A 20,142-nucleotide genomic window follows, 5' to 3' on the forward strand; every position below is an offset into this window, starting at 1 on the left:
AGTGCACATTATACACCAGTAGATACGATGCTTATCCATATGTACACAGTGTACAGTGCTTTTAGAAACGATATGTGACCAACATATTTTTTGTGAACGGGACTATGTGCATTTATTAGCATACAATAGGAGAATAAATCGTTGCGAATATGTATACTTTTCTTTTTCTTATACGTTCGTCGCCTCGGAAACAAAATCCCCATCATTAGTTTTTATGTTGTGCTAGTCTAATCCAATTTGAACTGTTATTATCTACTTTACTAAGATCTTACCTTGTGTTTCGCGTATCTTAAGACGTCTTGACTTTATTATCCATATTTGGTAATCTCTACTATTGTGAAGTTCAACTTTGAAGTTCACTCATTTGCCAATATCATTTCGCTCCAAATATTTTTCTCAAAAATTTTTGTTATTGAAAACTCTGTCTCAGCGACTACTTTTATGATATAAAAATTACCTTTTCTTCTTCTTTTAATTTATTAGATATTAGTCGCGTTGATAACATGTTATGTATTTGATGGAAACAAACATTTCATACCATTGATCCATTTTTATTCCTTTCTTGACGTCGTTCTTAATTATTAATACTACACCTAAATATGTAAATTTATTCACTTCCTGTACATTAGTACTATTGATTTTGATGTTCCCTTATACTCTGTATACTGTCTTGTGTCGTACAGATTGTTTCAAGTAATAAATATTGGCACCTTTATCAGCTTAAATAATATTGGAATACCACCAGCGGTTGTGCTCAATGTACAAATCCTGCTGTCTATTAGTTGTCATCTTATATCTCAGTTTTCACTCAGAATGAATTCCCGTTTCATGCACCATTCGCTTCATGTACATCTCCGTTGGCTTCGCTGTATGACTGAAAGCCTTGTTCTTGTGAATGACAAACTGAAATCCCTGCTGTTGTATAGGGATGGAATATCACGGTGTGTAATGATCCCAAAATATTCGTCTGGAATAAACTGCATTTTTAAAATATATATATAGCTTCTTCGTTCACTGTGAATGACGTAAATTTACCATTATAGTAGTAACTACCAACAATCATAAAGCCATGTGAAAACTACACACAATCATGTATCGAGTGACAACTGCCTCTGGAATCACGAAAATGATAGAAGATCGTCCACTCTTTTTAAAGCACTCCGACAGATACTCTTATGCCTCATCCAAAGTCACTCCAAACTTCCATTTGTCCCTTGTAAGAGGGCGTTCGTACAGCTTGCGACTCTTCGTTTTCCTCTTCGTGCTATGTGGAGGAAGAGCATGTGCACTGGTTCTTCAATAGATATAAATTTTGCGCAAATATTAAGATTTACGGTCACGGCAAAATGTGGTACTACCTTGCTGTTCTTCTTGCAGACCGTGGGTTTTCATGCGGCAATCATGGTAACGCACTTCTTGCACCTCATCAGAGGTATGTTCGGACTTCCGATATTTATAATACCCAATATTAGTGGGCCCAGCAACAACAGAGGTGCCGATTTTATTGCGATTCAATAGAGTGTTGATGCCTTTCTTTTACACACAGAAACCTTTTGTCATTCACTGTTTACTTATTCGGTTATGATTATAAACAATGTCGGGAAAAACACAAATGCAGCCCTCCCAAATGGCTGTAATTTTCGCAGCCATATGATCACACACACACAGAGAAACAGCCGTTCTTCCTGTGGGTCAAAACACAGCACTTTCGAACTATCTACAATAACTTATCGAGCTAGTTCACGCTAGCGATCTAATTCGTAACTGCAAGTACATTTAATAACTGTACAAACTTCCTACACTACATAAGCAAAGCTGCAAAGAAAATACTTTATTTTTACAAGACTATTATAAAAGGAAAGCGTAAGAAGATATACTCTATTTATGGACAAACGACTATCTATATCTATTTATATATACCTAGGTATTTGTCTACAAACACTACTGCTGATAAGTGGATTTAAGATATGTTCTATATAGAATAGAAACAATGCTCAAGGAGATAGTACTTATTTTTAATATAAGAAAGCAGGGTTGTTTTTATTTTGTGTTTTTAACCCTTTAATTGGCAAGCATTAACAGCATTACCATTAAAATATTTAGTTTGCTTTTATGGTTGAACCTGATCATAATTTCGTAATTTTTAAAGTACTTTTGGACTTCGGTTACAAAATACAGGATGTTAATTTCAAGGCAACATTGCCATAAAATAGATCTTATGTGTAGCTACTGAGCAGCATTGCCCTATTATGGTCAAATATCATAAGAATACTCTCCGTAATTAGCAGCAGTTTCGTTGAAATATTTTCCTACAGAGCAAGAAAGTACAAATAAAAAAAAAATTAAAATGAAAAAAGAACTTTCGCGGAATGTAGGAGATAAAGCTTCTACAATACTAAATTTCACTGTCCCCTATTGACGAAGGTTAGAAATATCTAAACAAGCGACAGCCAAATCATGTATATGAATATTGTATGAAAGCAATAATGCCAATTAAATGATCACCGAAATTATAATTCGTGCGGATAACGCAATAGAATGCAATGTTGCTTGAGAGCAACAGTGCCAAATAAAGGGTTAAAGGCAGAGACAACGTGTGAAGTTTTCATGCTAGTTTTGTATTAAGTCAGGTTTTCATCAATACACTAGCCGCGTTGTTAGGTTGGTTTTTTTCTTTCTTTTTCTTTCTTTCTTTCTTTCTTTGTTTTTTTCCTTTCTTTCTTTCTTTCTTTCTTTCTTTCTTTCTTTCTTTCTTTCTTTCTTTCTTTCTTTCTTTCTTTCTTTCTTTCTTTGTCTTTCTTTCTTTTTCTCTCTTGTTTTCTTTTTCTCTTTCTTTCTTTTTCTTTCTTTCTTTCTTTTTCTATCTTGTTTTCTTTTTCTCTTTTTTTCTTTATTTTTCTTTTCTTTTTTCACGCTGGATCATTTCTGATAATGATAAACCTCTAGTTACGCTATAGAGTGCCATTGATTTCAACTACAGTGCCGTGCTGTAAGTGTAAACTTGTCTCTTTTGCAATACCGGTCGGTCCTTGAGTACATGTCTAACATATCTATAAATACTCACTTCTTCACGTATGAATATTTTATCTGAATTGACAAAATGAATGTGAATGAATAAAGAAAGAGAAACAAAGAGAGAGAGAGAGAATCGAGATTTCGCTATATGCTCATATGTATTAAGGATTTTATTAAGAATTCACTCCCTCCTTGGGTTGTAATGGCTTAGTGGTAGAGCGTTCACCTCTGGTGCATGGGATTCTTGGTTTGATTCCAGCTCGCGCCAAGTGAGCTTTGTAGTGGACAAACACTGTGTGCGTAGGTTTTCTCGGGGTTCTCCCATTTCCTCACATTTTCTTCATTTCACCATTTCATTCATTTCTCATCATCACCGTCTCCTTTAGCCTAGCCGGCATAACCGTGGGATGTAAAACTTAAAGATTTATTTCCACCCCTCCTTCCAAAAAAAAAAAAAAAAGATAAAAATTTCCCAGTGTTGTTGTGTAAATTAATTTAAATATATAATTCTGAATATTTATGTATGTAGGTCTACTGTTTTACTTACCTATAAATATCACTGTATCTCTTCACAGTAGAGTTATGCATAACATGTAACATCTCGTTCCATTCATGCATTCGAGGCAATCCACAGAATTCACGGAATTCATTATAAGAAGGAACACCATGCTCCCGTGCACGATGTACGTTAATTGCTGCCAGATCCATTCCGTACCGCTTTTGAGGGTGTTGGAATAGATGATTTGTTACCTAAAAGTATAAAGAAAAAAAGATAAATCTCTTATAAAGCAACTGACAATTCGCTGTTAATTCTCACCCCCAAAACCCGTGCGTGGGGTTTTGTCAAGATTCTTCCGTTTCCTTTCCCTCACTTCCCTCATAGCACCAGTCCATTCATTATCATCATCACTGCTTCCCTTAGCCTTGTTGCATAACGTGGAACTTTTATTTATCTATTTATTTTCGTTCAAGTATATTCAATAATAACTCACGGAAAATCTACAGTTTATGATCAACATGACTCATTGTCGGATTATCTGATCCCAAACCTGGGAAATTGGCAGTTGATAATTATTTGCAGCCTATCAAATTATATACACTTCAGGTAATGTACGAGGTATGTTTGAAAATTAATGAGACTGGCAACGTTGTACACGAGCCGACAACGCTATTGCCTTCATCTTTACATGGCAGTTAAGTGAACCTCTGTCGTTGCCTCAATATACATTTGGACTTACTTGAGAGCGTCTGAAATGAAGTTGTGTTTGTGAGATGCATTATGAAAATGGACCGGCAATGGAGTCTGAGCAAAGTTGTGCCATCAAATTTTGTGTAAAACTTGGCAAGGCCGCTACTCTGACTTATGAAAAGTTACACAGAACTTTCAGATGGCACAAGTTCCGTTTTAGAAAGCTGAGAATAAGTGGAAGACGAACGTCGTGCTCAAAAACGGATAACAATGTGGAACGAGTGAAGCCTCTTGTGAGATCAGATGTCGAGAATGATCAGTAGTGAGTTAAGTTTGAACGTGCTTATAAGCCATCAAATTTTAACACGGATTTGGACATGTAAAGAGTGTGCACTAAGATGGTTCCAAGAACTCATGTCGCACGGCAGTCTCCATCAATGAATTTTTGACAGAAGAAAGTATTCCTATGGTTCTTCATTCCCCTATTCATCGGATCTCAGTCTCTGTGGCTTGTTTGTATTCTCCTTGCTGAAAAACCACTCCAGCTGAAAGAATGTCATTTTGGTACATTGGATAATATCAAGCAGAGTGTAATCGACGAGCTGGAAGATATTCCAGCTAAAGCTTCCAACACTGCTACGAAGAATGAAAACACCACCTCCATCGCTGCGTAGCTGCCCAAGGGGACTATTTTTAAGAGGATAACCTTGATTTGTAAAAAAAATAAATTTATCGTCACTAGAAAATGTTCCATTACTTTTCTAACACACCTCGTGTCATTTTGTAGTTTTCTAAACTGCATCTTTTTAAAAAATCTGAAAAATTGTCATTAGAACATACGAATATAGTTCTAAAATATTCTTCTAAGAACAGCAGGTAGGTAGAATAATAAGAAACATGATTCTATCTTTAAATAGAAAAAGTATGTTTGTGTTTATATTATTATAATAAGTATTTACAATAACATACTTATAATTTTATACAGAAATACCAAATGAAATATTCTAATTGAACTTCCAGAGAGAAATAATTATTTTAATCTTTTAAATATTATTACAAACTATGAGTAAGTTATATCAATTTGCAGTTTATACTTAGAAAAAGTTTAGAAAATAATAAAAATGATATTAAAATAACTAAAGCTTCATGTTTCTACTTCAAAATTTAGCAAAGTACCACTGTCATTAAGTTATTAGGATATTCATATTTACCAAATTTAAAGTAATGTTTAGTTAAAATTGAATAGTATTGTACATATTTTCCAAGTAAAATATTTCCAACGTTACAGAATTCTCAACAAATATATTACTAATTCAAACAGGTTGCTGTGTTGCCTATACAATAATAAGAATATTTAATACAATTTCTTTCTGTGTAGATAATTATTGTTTTGTGCCTATTGTTTAAAGTTATTTATTTTATATATAATATATAAACTCTTACCTCTTGCGTAATCGCATCATCCATGGCTTGTGCTACTTGGTTGACCAAGCCCATTATGTACTGATCATACCATCCACCTTTGTACAGATCAAATGGCTGGCGCAACATTTCACTAAGACGTTGGGAAGCTTCAAAAATTAACAAAAGTTTATTTATTATTTTTACGTCCGACTATAGTTTTTAAAAAATCATGAATGAACTGTTTCTCGTTTTAAAAAAATCATATTTTAAAGAACGAAAATAAGTTTGCATTTTCTAATACCCTGGAGCAGTGATTTCCAACCGGTGTGTCGCGCAGTCCCGTAGAGTGGTCGCGAAATCATTGAATTTAAAAATCTTGAAGCATTTAATAATCAGTTAAAATCAATTTTGAGACATGTAGTACGTGTCACCGATTCCAGTGGCAGCAATACACAGTACTATATAGGATTAAAACTTTACAGAAACTTATAGTCTTACACTATTATAATTTAAACTAAACTTTACAGAAACTTATAGTCTTATACTATCATAATTTATACTAAATTTTACAGAAACTTATAGTCTTGCACTATTATAATTTAAACTAAACTTTACAGAAACTTATAGTCTTACACTATCATAATTTAAAGTAAATTTTACAGAAACTTATAGTCTTACACTATTATAATTTAAACTAAATTTTACAGAAACTTATAGTCTTACACTATTATAATTTATATTACATAGTACTACATAGGATCAAAACTTTACAGAAACTTATAATCTTACACTATTATAATTTAAACTAAACTTTACAGAAACTTATAGTCTTACACTATCATAATTTAAAGTAAATTTTACAGAAACTTATAGTCTTACACTATTATAATTTAAACTAAATTTTACAGAAACTTATAGTCTTACACTATTATAATTTATATTACATAGTACTACATAGGATCAAAACTTTACAGAAACTTATAATCTTACACTATTATAATTTAAACTAAACTTTACAGAAACTTATAGTCTTACACTATCATAATTTAAAGTAAATTTTACAGAAACTTATAGTCTTACACTATTATAATTTAAACTAAATTTTACAGAAACTTATAGTCTTACACTATTATAATTTAAACTAAACTTTACAGAAACTTATAGTCTTACACTATCATAATTTATACTAAATTTTACGGAAACTTATAGTCTTACACTATTATAATTTATATTACACAGTACTACATAGGATCAAAACTTTACAGAAACTTATAGTTTTATACTATTATAGTTTATATTATTAATAATAAAAAATAAAGTATATCGCGAAGTCGTGGAAGTTTAGTAAAATGTGTGTCATTAATTAAAAAAGATTGGTAACCACTGCTCTAGAGAACTTAATAAAGATCTTTAACAGCTAGAGAACACAATTTATTCAGTATTCCACAAGCAGGTTTCATCTTCCCCTTTATCCACTTATTGAAGCTGGAATTACTAAATCTATTATTTCTGATTAGAATATGGGACCCCTGTAGTTTGTAAGTCTACTGTAATTTCACAGTATGAAATGACATTCCCTTTCTTTTCTTTCATTTTAATATTTACTTATGTAACAAAACATTAAGGGACTTTATACAGAGTTGTTTTGACGTATGATTAGCGTCATACTAAGAATTTGACTAACGTATGGTTATCGGAAGTGTATTCAGAATCTCTGATTAGCATGTAATAGTTGACTAAGTTAATCACATCTAACTAATTAATTTAGAGCAGAGGGTACATTTATGTAGCCACCGTTTAGCCACAATAAACTTACAATATGAGAACATAAAGTCAATTAATAACCTTTCTTTCATTCCTTTCACCTCATCGGGTGAATTCGCTATGAAGTACCTATTTAGCCAAGTCCTCTACAATAGCAGAACTGTTTCTTAAAGTGAACAGTGAGAGATGAGTAGAAAATTTTCTGTTTTCTGCTGAGGAATACAACTGATCGATAAATTATCTTCGCTTATAATTACAACATAATCCTTCTATTGTCACTAATATGAATTGACTTCTACTTATTCCTGTCATAAATACATCCCTCAGAAGTGAATAAATGAATTTTAATCCCATTTCGTAACTATTTATAAGTTGTTGTAAAGTCAAACCACAAAAAAAAAAAAAAAAAAAAAAAAAAAGTTCGAATTTCGTATTCCATATATTTTCATCTCTACAGACTACGCACGCGCACGTTTAGATTTCGTAGTTGACATACTTATTTTTCTCACCCGATGTATTGGTGTTATATTAGTTAATCATACCCAAATCAACGTATTTGCTGAACTCTAAGCAGACTCTGAATGCCAAAAAATACACTCTCCTTAAGTACGGAACTAATACAACACTAACTAATCGCGTGACTAACGAATCCTCTCTGAACACCACCCCAAGAGTCTAAGAAAGGAAAAAAATAAAGTAAAATCATTACCTATAAATTTGTTGTTAGGACTCCATCTTTCAACCATACTAGGAAGTAACGAATGACCAAACCTAAAAGCTGCTGTAATAAATGATGACGTCACAGTTGCGTCAAGAGTTGGATCATAACCAGAAGAATATCCCTGCAAAATATTGATTAAAAGAACTGATGATAACAAAGAAAGAACACAATTAAGGAAGATTCATGCAGCATAATAATTATTAAATTTTATTGCCTTCTAATAATATACTTTGTCTGCAAAATGGAACTTAACCTATATTTATGTTCAAACAGTGGCGTATTTACGATTTGTTTCGGGAAGGGCTTTGCTAACTTTCGGGGGGGGCTTTGCCTGGAAATGTGAAAATTCTGCAAGATATTTCATTTACTTTACTATACTAAGTAAGATTTCGGGGGGGAAGCTTAAGCCCGGAAGCCACTCCCCTAAATACGCCACTGTGTTCAAACATAATATTGGATGTATAAAATCATTAAAGAACTCACCTAATTGCAACCTTTAATATTACAGACCAGACAAATAAACAAATTTATTTTGGGAAGAGTCCAAACCCTTGGGGGCGGGCAAATTCAATATGAGGATAAATTGTATTAAAATTTGTAAAATCAACCCTTAAAATTAAACTAAATTTACAGAAAACTCGGGACCCTCTGCGTACGTCCATGCTGCAGTTAGCAACACTCGTTCACTTAACAACCATCAGTATGATTGAAATAATAATAATAATAATAATAATAATAATAATAATAATAATAATAATAATAATAATAATAATAATAATAATAATAATAATAATAATAATAATAATAAGTTACTGAACACTACAGTTTTCCATCTGGGAAGTTGGGGAAAGTTTCATGTGAAACTCCTATCAGCTGAAGTTTTTGTATTCAACGAAACTAACAAAGACGATAGTGGTTCGTTGAAACAGTTTGTCGCTATCCAAAGCATTATAGGATGAATATAGGTGTGAGCTCTCTAATAACTATTATTTGTGTTGTTATTATTTTAATAGAAACACTTATATGACGGAATTATTTAATCACGCAGTGTAAATTCACTTTCTCAGAAACGAAATAAACAAATAAAAAGAATTGAGTTGAGTTGATTTTGATTTTAACATCCCGTTCAACAGCGTGACTATATGACTCGTGGACCTACTGATTAACATTATACTAATAGAAAATACTATCTAAATAACTAACTGAGCCTATGGAACCCGGAGGTTCAATGTTGCATTCACAAAAACAATCCATTGACTTCGGTTCTTGGTCAACTGAATCCAGTTAACTATCTACTTGAAAATACTAATAATATTAAAGATAATTAATTAATTAGTTCAGCTTTAACATATTCAATATATTGATTCTTTCAGATAGGAAATAATCATTATTTTCACTCTTTTTTTTTTTTTAAAAAAAAAGGGAAGATTAATATTTAATATTCATAATTGTGTGTGGCTGCTATACCAATATCGTCAGAGTCAGATTCGTAACGGAATTCCATCTGTAATCAAATAAATGCAATGTAATGATTAGTACTATGCCATGGAAAATCAGCGCCCGGGATGAGAATATACGACAGCGCCTCCAGTGATGCGGATGTAAATAGACGGGTGGGGTGCTTTTAGCAAATATCTAGGGACGTAGAAAGTATAAATCTGATCCTGATCAAATTAAATATTAGATTGAAAAATAGTGCTGTTGATCCAAAAATGTTCAAAGTAATTTTTCCTGTCTCTTTTTTTCTTTCCTTCTTTTCGTTTTTTTCTCCTCTCGAATTTTGCACCCGGAGCCGTCGCCCCACTCGCCCCTCCCCCACAGCAAGGCACTGGTAATGATATTTATAGTTATTGAATTCAGTACGGTATATTGATCTTGTAATGCAGCTTTCTCTTGAAGGCGATGTAGTGTGGTGGGGAATAGAATATACAGTCCGGATTGATTTTGCATAATGGTCTGCTTACCCACCAACTGCACCAGATTTAAGTTACGGTCACGGTTCGAAGCCGTTAATAGTAGGTCCTACTTTTCATAACCTTGGTATTCTATAGCATACGGATGTGAAACACCAAAACTTAAACTCAAAACACGATATCGTGTATGATTACACATTACTAGGATGTTAATAATAATTACGATGGTTTCTTGGTCTCATGATACGTTTTCTTTGATTTTAAATTCATTAACTGTTTTTGTAATCTCAACTTTTAAAATGAATTAAAACTTTAACAAGAATTTTAGGAATGATCAAAAAAATGGATCAAAAGATTGCGATCTTGGCTAAGAATTTTAGGAATGATCAAAAAAATGCACAAAAAAAATTGGCCAATAATTAGTTTTAGGATCAGGGGCGACAAAATTTTTGAAGGACTCCTAAATCCAGATTTTTAGTCTTCGTATTTTCTACGGAATAAGCACATTATACTGAGTTAAGTGATAGTTTGAGTTTGGCTACACTGTATGTAGCTCTCCAGATATAAAGTGTACAAGATTGAAATATATGTTGAATCTTTTGCTTAAAAAAAAAAAAAAAAAAAAAAAAAAAAAAAAAACTATTAAAATACTTAAGCAATTGTTGGCACCAAGAAAGATGTTCTCAGAAATTATTGAACCTCTGGAATTTTAGTAAATATATTCTGATTGTTGACTGATACGTTAGTATGCATCCCAAATATGGAGGCTTTTGAGTCCTGTATTTAAAGTTCCTTTCCCAGATATTGAAAGTGATCTATAAATTGAATCTGGTAGGCGTAGGACATTTTATACTGGGTCTTGGGGTCACGAAGGATCTAATTTCATTAATGAGGTTGGTCATCGAATAGCAATCAAAACTGGTGACCCCCGAGCTACTGCATTCCTTTTCCAACGTATCAGCATCGCCATCCAGCGCGGGAATGTGTCATCGATCTTAGGCACATTACCTCCTGGTAAAGAACTGGACGAGATTTTTCTTCTATAACACACAATAAGACGGAAGTAGAGACATCCTAGGAGGCTGACAACCACCTTGACTATGTTCTTGAAGAATGTTTTGAATCCAGTTTGGATAAATATAAATTCTAGGAAGTCATGGCTAATGCCGGTAAATTTGGGAGTGGTAGCAACATTATCTACAGATTTTACTTTGTTGCTCAAAATCGTTAAAGACCCGAAAGATATTGTTGTCAAGCTGTCCGATGTTTATTTTGGAACAAATATGCTAATCAGAAAAATATAATCTTTGATAATCACCATAAATTGTATAAAATCACCATAATTTGTACCATAAAATAGGATAAAATTAGTATTTAACGAATAGCAAAAAAAAAAAAAAAAAAAAAAAAATTAATTTGAGAAGTAGATAGCGTCTGAAAGTCTCATAGACCCACTAATATTGTTTCTACACTCTGATATGTTTCATTATATGTAAAAATCGCAAAAAAAAAAAAAATAATAATAATAAAATAAATAAATAAAAAAAATAAAGAAAGAAAGAAAAAATTTTATACTTAATTAAATTCAGCTGGAAATCCCTATTAAAATTCTCAAAGGAATTTTAGACAGTATTACACTAGTTATAGTATTTAATAATTGTAATAAATAGCACCAGACCGCTGTAGACCCATGATACACATATTTAAAACTTCAATGAAATTGTTCTGTTAACTGTTCAAGAACTCAAAGAAAATAAGCACATGCCCTTAGTTAGTTAATGAATTGATAGCGTGCATATTGAATAACATATGATCTTGAACTCAATTAAACACTCGTGTTTTTAATTCATCCATATACGTTTCAACGACTACTTGTCATCATCGTCAGTACGTATCCATTAAGAATTTTTAGTTCCTTTATGGTAATATTCACGGTAGCCGTATACTGACAAGTTAAAAACCAAGATGTTTAAGTTAGTTCAAGATTATATGTTATCGTACGTGCCTTTATTACTTTTATTCCTCAACCATTACACGTTTTCACAAGCATATGTCAATATGTAATATCGACGTACTCGAAATTAGATGTAGCATTTTCGCAAAAAGCTATTGCATGCACATTTTGAGCAAGCTATTCATACACGTTGTAGCAGACATTACAATTGATTCGCTTAATTTCTTCAACAATATAAGACGGACTATCTTTGTCATCCAAGAGAAGTACTATGAATCTTTACATGTCACAAGACGTGTTTATTACTCCGCTTATATATAGTAGTTATAAATTAGTGAACAATTTCAAAAGGCAATAGTTTCACTAATACTGAAGAAAGATTCATTGATCTTAGCATCATTGGAAAGAGGAAGGTTTGGAATTTTGTTCTGACTTTAGATGCACTCGATGTGAGCCCCGCATGTAATATGACAGAAGTTATTTCCTGTTATTTTCATAGTTTTTGAGTTCTCATATTATTTTAAGTTGCTATCATTTTTCATGTGATTTTGAGTTGTTTTTTTTTTTTAATTTTCCATTTTGGTTTCTTTTTTTTCTAGCAGTATAAAAGAAGTAGTTCGGCTGCCAACCAATCATAGGTAATGTGTTATTGAATGTGAGCGAAGGACAATGTTATTACTGTTCGACGTGCATTTACACGGCAATTTGAACATCATACCTTCCCTGTATTGTCAATCTGTAGGTGGGTTGAACAATTTCGCGATAGAGAATGTATCTGACATCTAGGAAAAGGACCCGCAGTGAAGCCACAGGTAAGTGAAGAGATCGTAGATAGAGTTCATGAAAGTTTCTTACTTGAGCCCACAGAAATTAGGTTTGTGAGCTAGTCAGCAGTTGCAGATATACCAACATCAACAGTGAGGAAGATTCTTCAGAAGCGACTGCTGTTGTCCCCGTACAAACTACAAGTGATACAAAAACTCCAGCCTGATGATAGATCAAAGAGATTTACGTTTTCTGAGAATTTGATGGTCAAGATCGAAGAAGAAGAGGATTTGTTAGAACGGATCATCATGAGTGATGAAGCAACATTTTATTTATCCAGTAAAGTCAATGGGCATAACGTCCGGATGTGAGGATCAGAGAATTACCCACATTTTGAGGTAGAAGTGACAGTCCCAAAATAAACATGTTTTGTACATTTTTTTTTTTTAAACGGGATATGTACACCTTGATAAGTGGAAGGTTGGTTAATTCCACAGCTCACGTAAGAGAAGGAACAAGGGTTCATTTCTCAAAAACACGGGTCCCTGCACATTTGCATACGAATGTCCGCGGGTACCTAAATTGACACCCAGAAAGATGAAGTAGTCATGCAACACGGCCGCCCAAAGTAAAGGGAAGTAACTGCATTTCACGCCATTTTCGTGTTCTTGTACTCATGTATTATTTTAAGCTTGTGCATATCCTGGTTATGCCATTTTTACCCTCTTATGCCTATCAAAAAGGTAATAGAAAAGAAAACAAAGTCTTTCACAGTAACGTTAATTATCAAAAATTACCTTTTTGTTGTTTTTCTCAAAACAAACAAAATATAGATACTTGCTTTTACCTTTGGGCGGCCGAACAGCAGTAGATAACACGTTCTGCTTATGGCCATCATGTTCACCTGATCTCAGAGTGTGTGATTTCTTCCTGTGGGGATTCATCAATGACAATCTTTACAACTCCCACTTCTAACCACATTGTCAGAATTAAAAGGCGCATTACCAGAGGCATCGAGAATGTCACACCTGACATGTTTGAGAGGGTTTGGCAAGAATGGGATCACCGCTTAGACATTTGCTGCAATAAGCGTAGGGATCATGTCAAGTGCATTTTAAGTCGGAATAAAATTTCAAACATTCGTCTTTCCGATAACACAAAGATTCTGTACCTTTGTTAGTATTAGTGACAATATAACCTCCTGAAATCATCCAGAAATTTGTAACCAGTCTGTACAAAATGATTCCTGATATTTCGTCATCACTTTATCTTTTTCAAAGGACAGAAGATACAGTGAAACAAAATAAACGATGTACCACAGGTAAAATTGTGAAAGATTACATAACAAAGAACACTAATATATCAACGAAACAGTAAATATAATATGTACAGCAACTTTTACTTTAGCTGTTCACATTGTTCATTCATTCATTCATTTGTTCACCATTGTTGGTGTTTGCACCAAACATCTCGTCTCTGTGTGCTAAAAATGCATATTAAATACAAACGTAAATAGACAGATGTTTAAATTGTTTGACAATATAATATGAGAGTTAAATATTTTCATGACGACAGTAATGAAGTACTATTGTTATTAAATGTCCTTAATTTCAGAATTGCTATGAGCTTTGATAGAATTTGTGTATTTTGTATCTGCTTGCTGATGTATTTAACGTGGTAACTGCCGCCATTTGCATGGAAAGTTCGGCTCTTGAAAATTGCTTTTATAATGTATTTAACATATTTCTTTGATAGATTATTTTTATCTTATATTGTTGACACGAACAAAATGTCGAATTGCCTGTAGTTATAGTGAATCTTTGAATAAAGTAAATACAATTGATTAATATATAAATTATAAATTATTTATATATAGTCATAGTAATGAATGATCTTCAATTGATTATCAAGGAAACTTATTTTCGTAGATAAATATAGATTTGTAACAGTTCACTATAAAATTGAATGTTATTCACTATGAATTGAATTTATATGCATATTTTACTAAAAGAGAAATAAAGAACTATAAAATATTTGTATAAAATTCAAAAAAATACAGGCACCAGAAACATGCCACCTCCAATCCTAAGTTATCGATTCCCACATTGTTCATGAAAAGCTCCTTGTAGTTTACACCGTCAATAGTCTATGTTTTGTTAATTTTCTTTCTTCTCATCAACGGACTTGAAATATGCTTTCTTAGATTATTTCATCTCTGGTTTCAAATTCCTCTATCTAAATTTACCTGTAGTTTTTTTTTTTTTTTTTTTTTTTTTTTTTTTAATGTTCTAATGTTATAGACCACAATAAACTGTCTTTCTAAATTATTATCGATTTTATGTGTCAATTTGATATGTTTTGTGCTTTTTGACAGGCCTGAGATTGGATCTACACTTTCTTTTACAACTCTAACGTACTTTTGAAAATCTAATCCTTAAACTTGTTTTTACGTTGCCAACGTAAATTTTACCACAATTACAGGTGATCTTTTAAGTTTTGTAACTTTGGTAAAATAGCTTTTATAGTTAAATGTTTTCCTATATTCCTCCCGAATTTACAGGCTGTGTTTATAAATATTAAATAACTTTTTTAATTCTTTAGTAGTTTTGTAGTAGTTAGGAAACAAATAACATATTATATTGTATTTTTTAAATTGCTTACCGATTAATAACGCATATTAGTAAAATTTATCCTTATGAATGTTAAAATCAATTCACTTTATGAATTTTCATGTTACGCAATGTTTTCTTGGAACAAATTAATCGCGTAATATGAGCGATAGCTGTACTTAAATTGCTTTATCTGCTTATCATTGTCTGTTAGTAAAAGCCGATGAACTCCGACAATATATTCTATCTTACTTATAGAATAAAATTATTTAACTTGATTAAACTGCATAATAATATCTGTCAGTAAAACTCTGTGCATTCCGTTAACATATTCTATCTTACCTCTGCTCTAGGAAGAAGATCATATTCCTCTATTGTTTCCTTTCCTAGCAACATTGGAAGAAATTCTGTAAATGTTATGTGTTGTATTAAGGCAGCAATAATATGGCGAGTTTCCTACAATGGTTAAAAAGAATAATAATTATTAAAGCACTGTACTTGTAATTCTACCTCAACAATTGAAAATATAATAAAATACAATTATTTGATATAAATCAAACAGAATTGAAAAATTGATGGCTTATGCAAAAAATATCGTATAATGAGAAAGATTGGTAGAAGTGCTATATGTAATCCAATAAGAGTAAGGAAAGTTACCTTTATTAGACCTCGAGAATGAGAGTGTGTATGTACGTGTTCTGGGAAGCGGACTGGGTGGTGGTGCATTAGCACAGTATGCCGGAGGTCCCGAGTTTGAATCTCGATCCAGTCATTCACTTTTTCGCTCTTTGTGTATTATTAAACAAAGTTAGCCCGATGATTTTCTAGAGTTTCTCATTAAAACTGTCTTCCGAATCATAACCGAAGACATCGCTTTTACTGTACTGTGTTCAGGATACTATAGTGCAGAAGATTTCAGGGGGTCAGATACCAAGTTCTGTCGCGGAGTTTTGCTCCTTAAGAATGTGGCAGGAGTTAACCAAGTTGTTAGTAGATTGTGAAGGTATAGTAGCCAGGCTACTACTTTTACGTAAGGTACAGTTGGCTATGCTTGTTTCCGTAGTAGAAAAGATGTCGAAAACTGTGTTTATGTAATTGATGTTAGTCACTTAGTTCACTTTGTGGTATGACTCCAACGTGCAGTTTAAGAGATTATTGGGTTTGATGCACATCCAACCAATCTCACCGTAAAGAGTTGCGAACAGCAAAGAAAAGCCACTAGAACTTCTTCCAACATACATAGAAATTCAGTCTTTACAAACAACTAGACAAACTGATTTTTTTTCAAACAACAGCAACAAGAGAGAATTTATAGATATTTTGTTAAGTCAAACATGGATATTGATCAAACCGAATCTGATGCAGTCTTATTATCTCAGTAGCTATATATAAAGGAAACACTGTGTTTAATATTGCTGTGGTTGGTTAGGATATTGATGTGCTTGCTCTCACTGCAAAGTCATCTCTGTTTGGCAATACATATTTCTTCTGACCGATTAATAAGAATCGAAGAGAGACATTGTTCAACATTCCAAACCAAAAGGCTCTTCTTGATGACGTTTTGTGATGTTCTTTTGCTCATGATGTTTCTGAATGTGATAGCACTTCAGGCCTTATAAGCAAGATAAAATAAAAAGCTCTACATATTTAAGAAAGCTTCTGAACTTCGGTTGACTGCAGTTTTTCAATTTGCCTTCATCTTCGAAAGATGAAATTCCTTCAGTAGGATAACAGTTTCTACTTCATTTATGTGGATGCAAGGAGAGCAGAAGCCTCGATGAATTGAGATATTACAGGTTCAGTAATTTCATTTCAAATAGCAAGTTATGTCTAGCCTTTGATCTTGCTGTGCTTCCTCCGACTAGTGATGTAGTTTCAAATAACTCATCGGTCTATTTACAAGTGCCACATTGGATAGGAAATATGCTGGCCCCAATCATAATATTGATGATCAAGAATAAATTTCGAGTCCCCTTGATTTCTTTATAATAGCTCGCACCAGCCAAACTGATGAAATTTGTGTTCTGTGAAAGTAAAATATTATACTCTAACAAATATTGTAAATGTATAAATTCGGGATTGACTTGTTCGCCAATGTGTGCCATATGACAAAAATTATCTTGTGAAAATCACACAGATGTCTTTAGTGATGTTTCCGAAGACAATGTTAGTAACTGAGAGAGTCTCTAGGCAATCATTGGGCTAACCTATGACACGAATCAATCAGTATTATATGGTCGTAGTTTGATAACATTTTGTGCAATTAAGATTGATTATATAAAATCTTGTACTATAAATTTACCTACCTTTCGTTTCATAGTTTTTATGTGGTAAATCTAGAAAACGATATATTGGGTTGAATCATTAAATTGTGCGGTTTATTTTCAGGAATTTTTTGCCAGGCGTCAATGATGATGGCAATACAGTGCAATATACGAAACTGTGGTTATGTATCAGTAATGTGAAGCCTATTTGTAGTTTTGCCGATGCTAATCAATTTTTCTTTCTGAGGATCAGAAGTATGGAGTGTGAAGTCGAAATGAAGGTCATCTCAGACATGTTCTCCTATACGAGTTCAACATAGATTTTAGTGCCGCAGAGGCATCCAGACAAATCTGTGCAGTGTATGGAGAGGATGCTATTATTGAAAAGACTATCTGGAAATAGTTTGATAGGTTCCGAAGTAGAAATTTTGGCCCAAGCGATGCTCCACGTTTTAGTTGTCCATCTCACTTTGATAAGGATCATTTAAAAGACTTGATCCACCGTAATCCATGTGAAAACACTTAGGAATTGGCTATAAAGATGGGCAGTGGATAGGCAACTGTTGTGCGACATTTTCAACATATGGGAAAGGTTCAAAAACTGGGTTCGTGGTACCTCATTCACTCAGTGCAGACTACAAGAATCAACATGTTAACCCAGTGTTTATTCCAGACCTGTTTTTGATTTAATGCTCAAGTTACGTTTCTATCATTAAACATCATCCCTAATACATTCAGTAGGGTAAAGTGAAAGAATGAAACTAAAACTAAAAGCATTGGGCCCAACTTAATATTTAATTGACATTATTATTATCGACCATCATCCCTAATATATTCGATAGGGTAAAATGAAGAAATAGAACTAAGACTAAAAACATTGGGCATCATTTATTTTTTAAGTGATGTCCGTTGTTATTATCAATCATGACTCTTAATATAGGATAAAACAGCTATTCAACCGGGAATACGCGTACCCCTTGAGGTACGCGAAGACGTTTCATGGGGTACATAATGCTGCTTCTGGGTGTCTGCTGGAAATGTCTGTTGACAGTTCACTGCAAATGAAATTCGATAACTTGTTAATTTGTGAATTTTGTATTTATGCTCGAAAAGAGTACCACGAAATTAGTGGCAGTGCTATTTCACAACTTCTTCCATTTGCATCAACATATTTGCGTGAATAGGGTTTCTGCATTATCATCAATAAAAACGAAGCACAGAAATTCCTTGAATCCAGAATCAGTTGTGATTTTTTCTCACTCTCGAAGATTCGACCAAGAATCGAGGAGTTGTCATCCCGGAAATAAGTTCCTTCATCTCATAAACAGGTTAATTCTAAAGTTAGTTTTAGTTTTTGAATTTTTAATATTGTCCTCAGTGCACGAATTATCAGGGAGGATGAGGGGAAAATCCTCCTCAGTAGAACTGGGAGTCTCCCATATGTTTTAAAATTTCTCATGTTAATTTTTTTCAGATGTGTATTTTATCCTCCTGTAAATAGTCTTTTGATTAACACACTGATTGTCCTTTTGTTGGATCCCTATTTGCCCACCCTTTTTGCCCATCAACAGAACACGTGTATTAAGTTAAATAAGTTCATTTCGATTTAACTTCTTTTAAACAGCTTCAGGGGTACACAACTGGACGGCGAACTGTGTCTAGGGGTACGCGAGGAAAAAAGGTTGAATAGTACTGTGATAAAATAAAGAAATGGGGCTTAGGATGAAAGAATTGGGTGCAATTTAATGTTTAAGGGACGTTTTTATCATCGACTATTATACCTAATATATTCGATAGGGTAAAATGAAGAAATGGGACTAAATGGGTCTAAGACTAAAATCATTGGGCGCAATCGGCCATTATAAGTCTCTAATTGTGCACATATTTTAAACATATCGCATCAATCATAGGACCCACTAATTATAATAGATTACAGTGAACACTTCTCTAATATCTGTAAAAACTTTAGCCTTTAACCTTAGGAAGAGCGTCCAATACTTTTAGTCCCATTTCTTCATTTTACCATACAAAATATTTTTTTTTCTTTTTTTTAGAGCATTTTATAAAAGCATTGTTTTAAAATGTAATTGATCATTATTCTTCTTATTCAGTTATGGAATACAATAGTCCCTCCGTAAGAGACGCGACATGAAGGTCTCGAACCAGCACTGAACAACTCAATCATCTGTTGAAGTAATGCTTAAGTAAGAGACGTTTCCCTACGCATATACACAATCTAAATACATTTACGATAATTTAATTTACTTTACAGTAAAACGATAAACTAGAACGAAAATTATGTGAAAATATTGTATTGTCATTAGATTTATGTACACTCATGTCCAAAATGATTGTCGCATATCTATAACTGTCTTCTTGTAAGAATATAATTTGATAATGATTTTGCAGGGTACTTTTAATACTGATACTATGTGTATAATCGGGAAATGTATATTTGTGGTAATTTTTATTATAAGTACGAAAATTAGAATGGGTACAACAAAATGTTGCTAAATGGACAAAAAAGTTTTATTTTCGTTTTAT

General features: G+C 32.9%; 1 protein-coding gene across 2 annotated transcripts in view; it reads right to left on the minus strand.

The window, feature by feature from the left end:
- The window catches only part of LOC145683528 (immunomodulatory peroxidase-like), a 174,651-nt gene that overhangs the window by 18,966 nt on the left and 135,543 nt on the right, over window positions 1-20,142 (minus strand). For both annotated transcript variants that reach the window (XM_081754872.1, XM_081754873.1), the window contains exons 9-12: window positions 15,677-15,790; window positions 8,082-8,214; window positions 5,648-5,775; window positions 3,563-3,765 (exon numbers count right to left, since the gene is read on the minus strand). In XM_081754872.1, coding sequence (XP_081610998.1) covers window positions 3,563-3,765; window positions 5,648-5,775; window positions 8,082-8,214; window positions 15,677-15,790 — 578 coding nt within the window. The remainder of the gene's footprint in view (window positions 1-3,562; window positions 3,766-5,647; window positions 5,776-8,081; window positions 8,215-15,676; window positions 15,791-20,142) is intronic.

This window comes from Thermobia domestica, chromosome 4 (assembly GCF_964235325.1).
Source record: "Thermobia domestica chromosome 4, izTheDome1.hap1.1, whole genome shotgun sequence".
NCBI classification, from domain to species: domain Eukaryota; kingdom Metazoa; phylum Arthropoda; class Insecta; order Zygentoma; family Lepismatidae; genus Thermobia; species Thermobia domestica.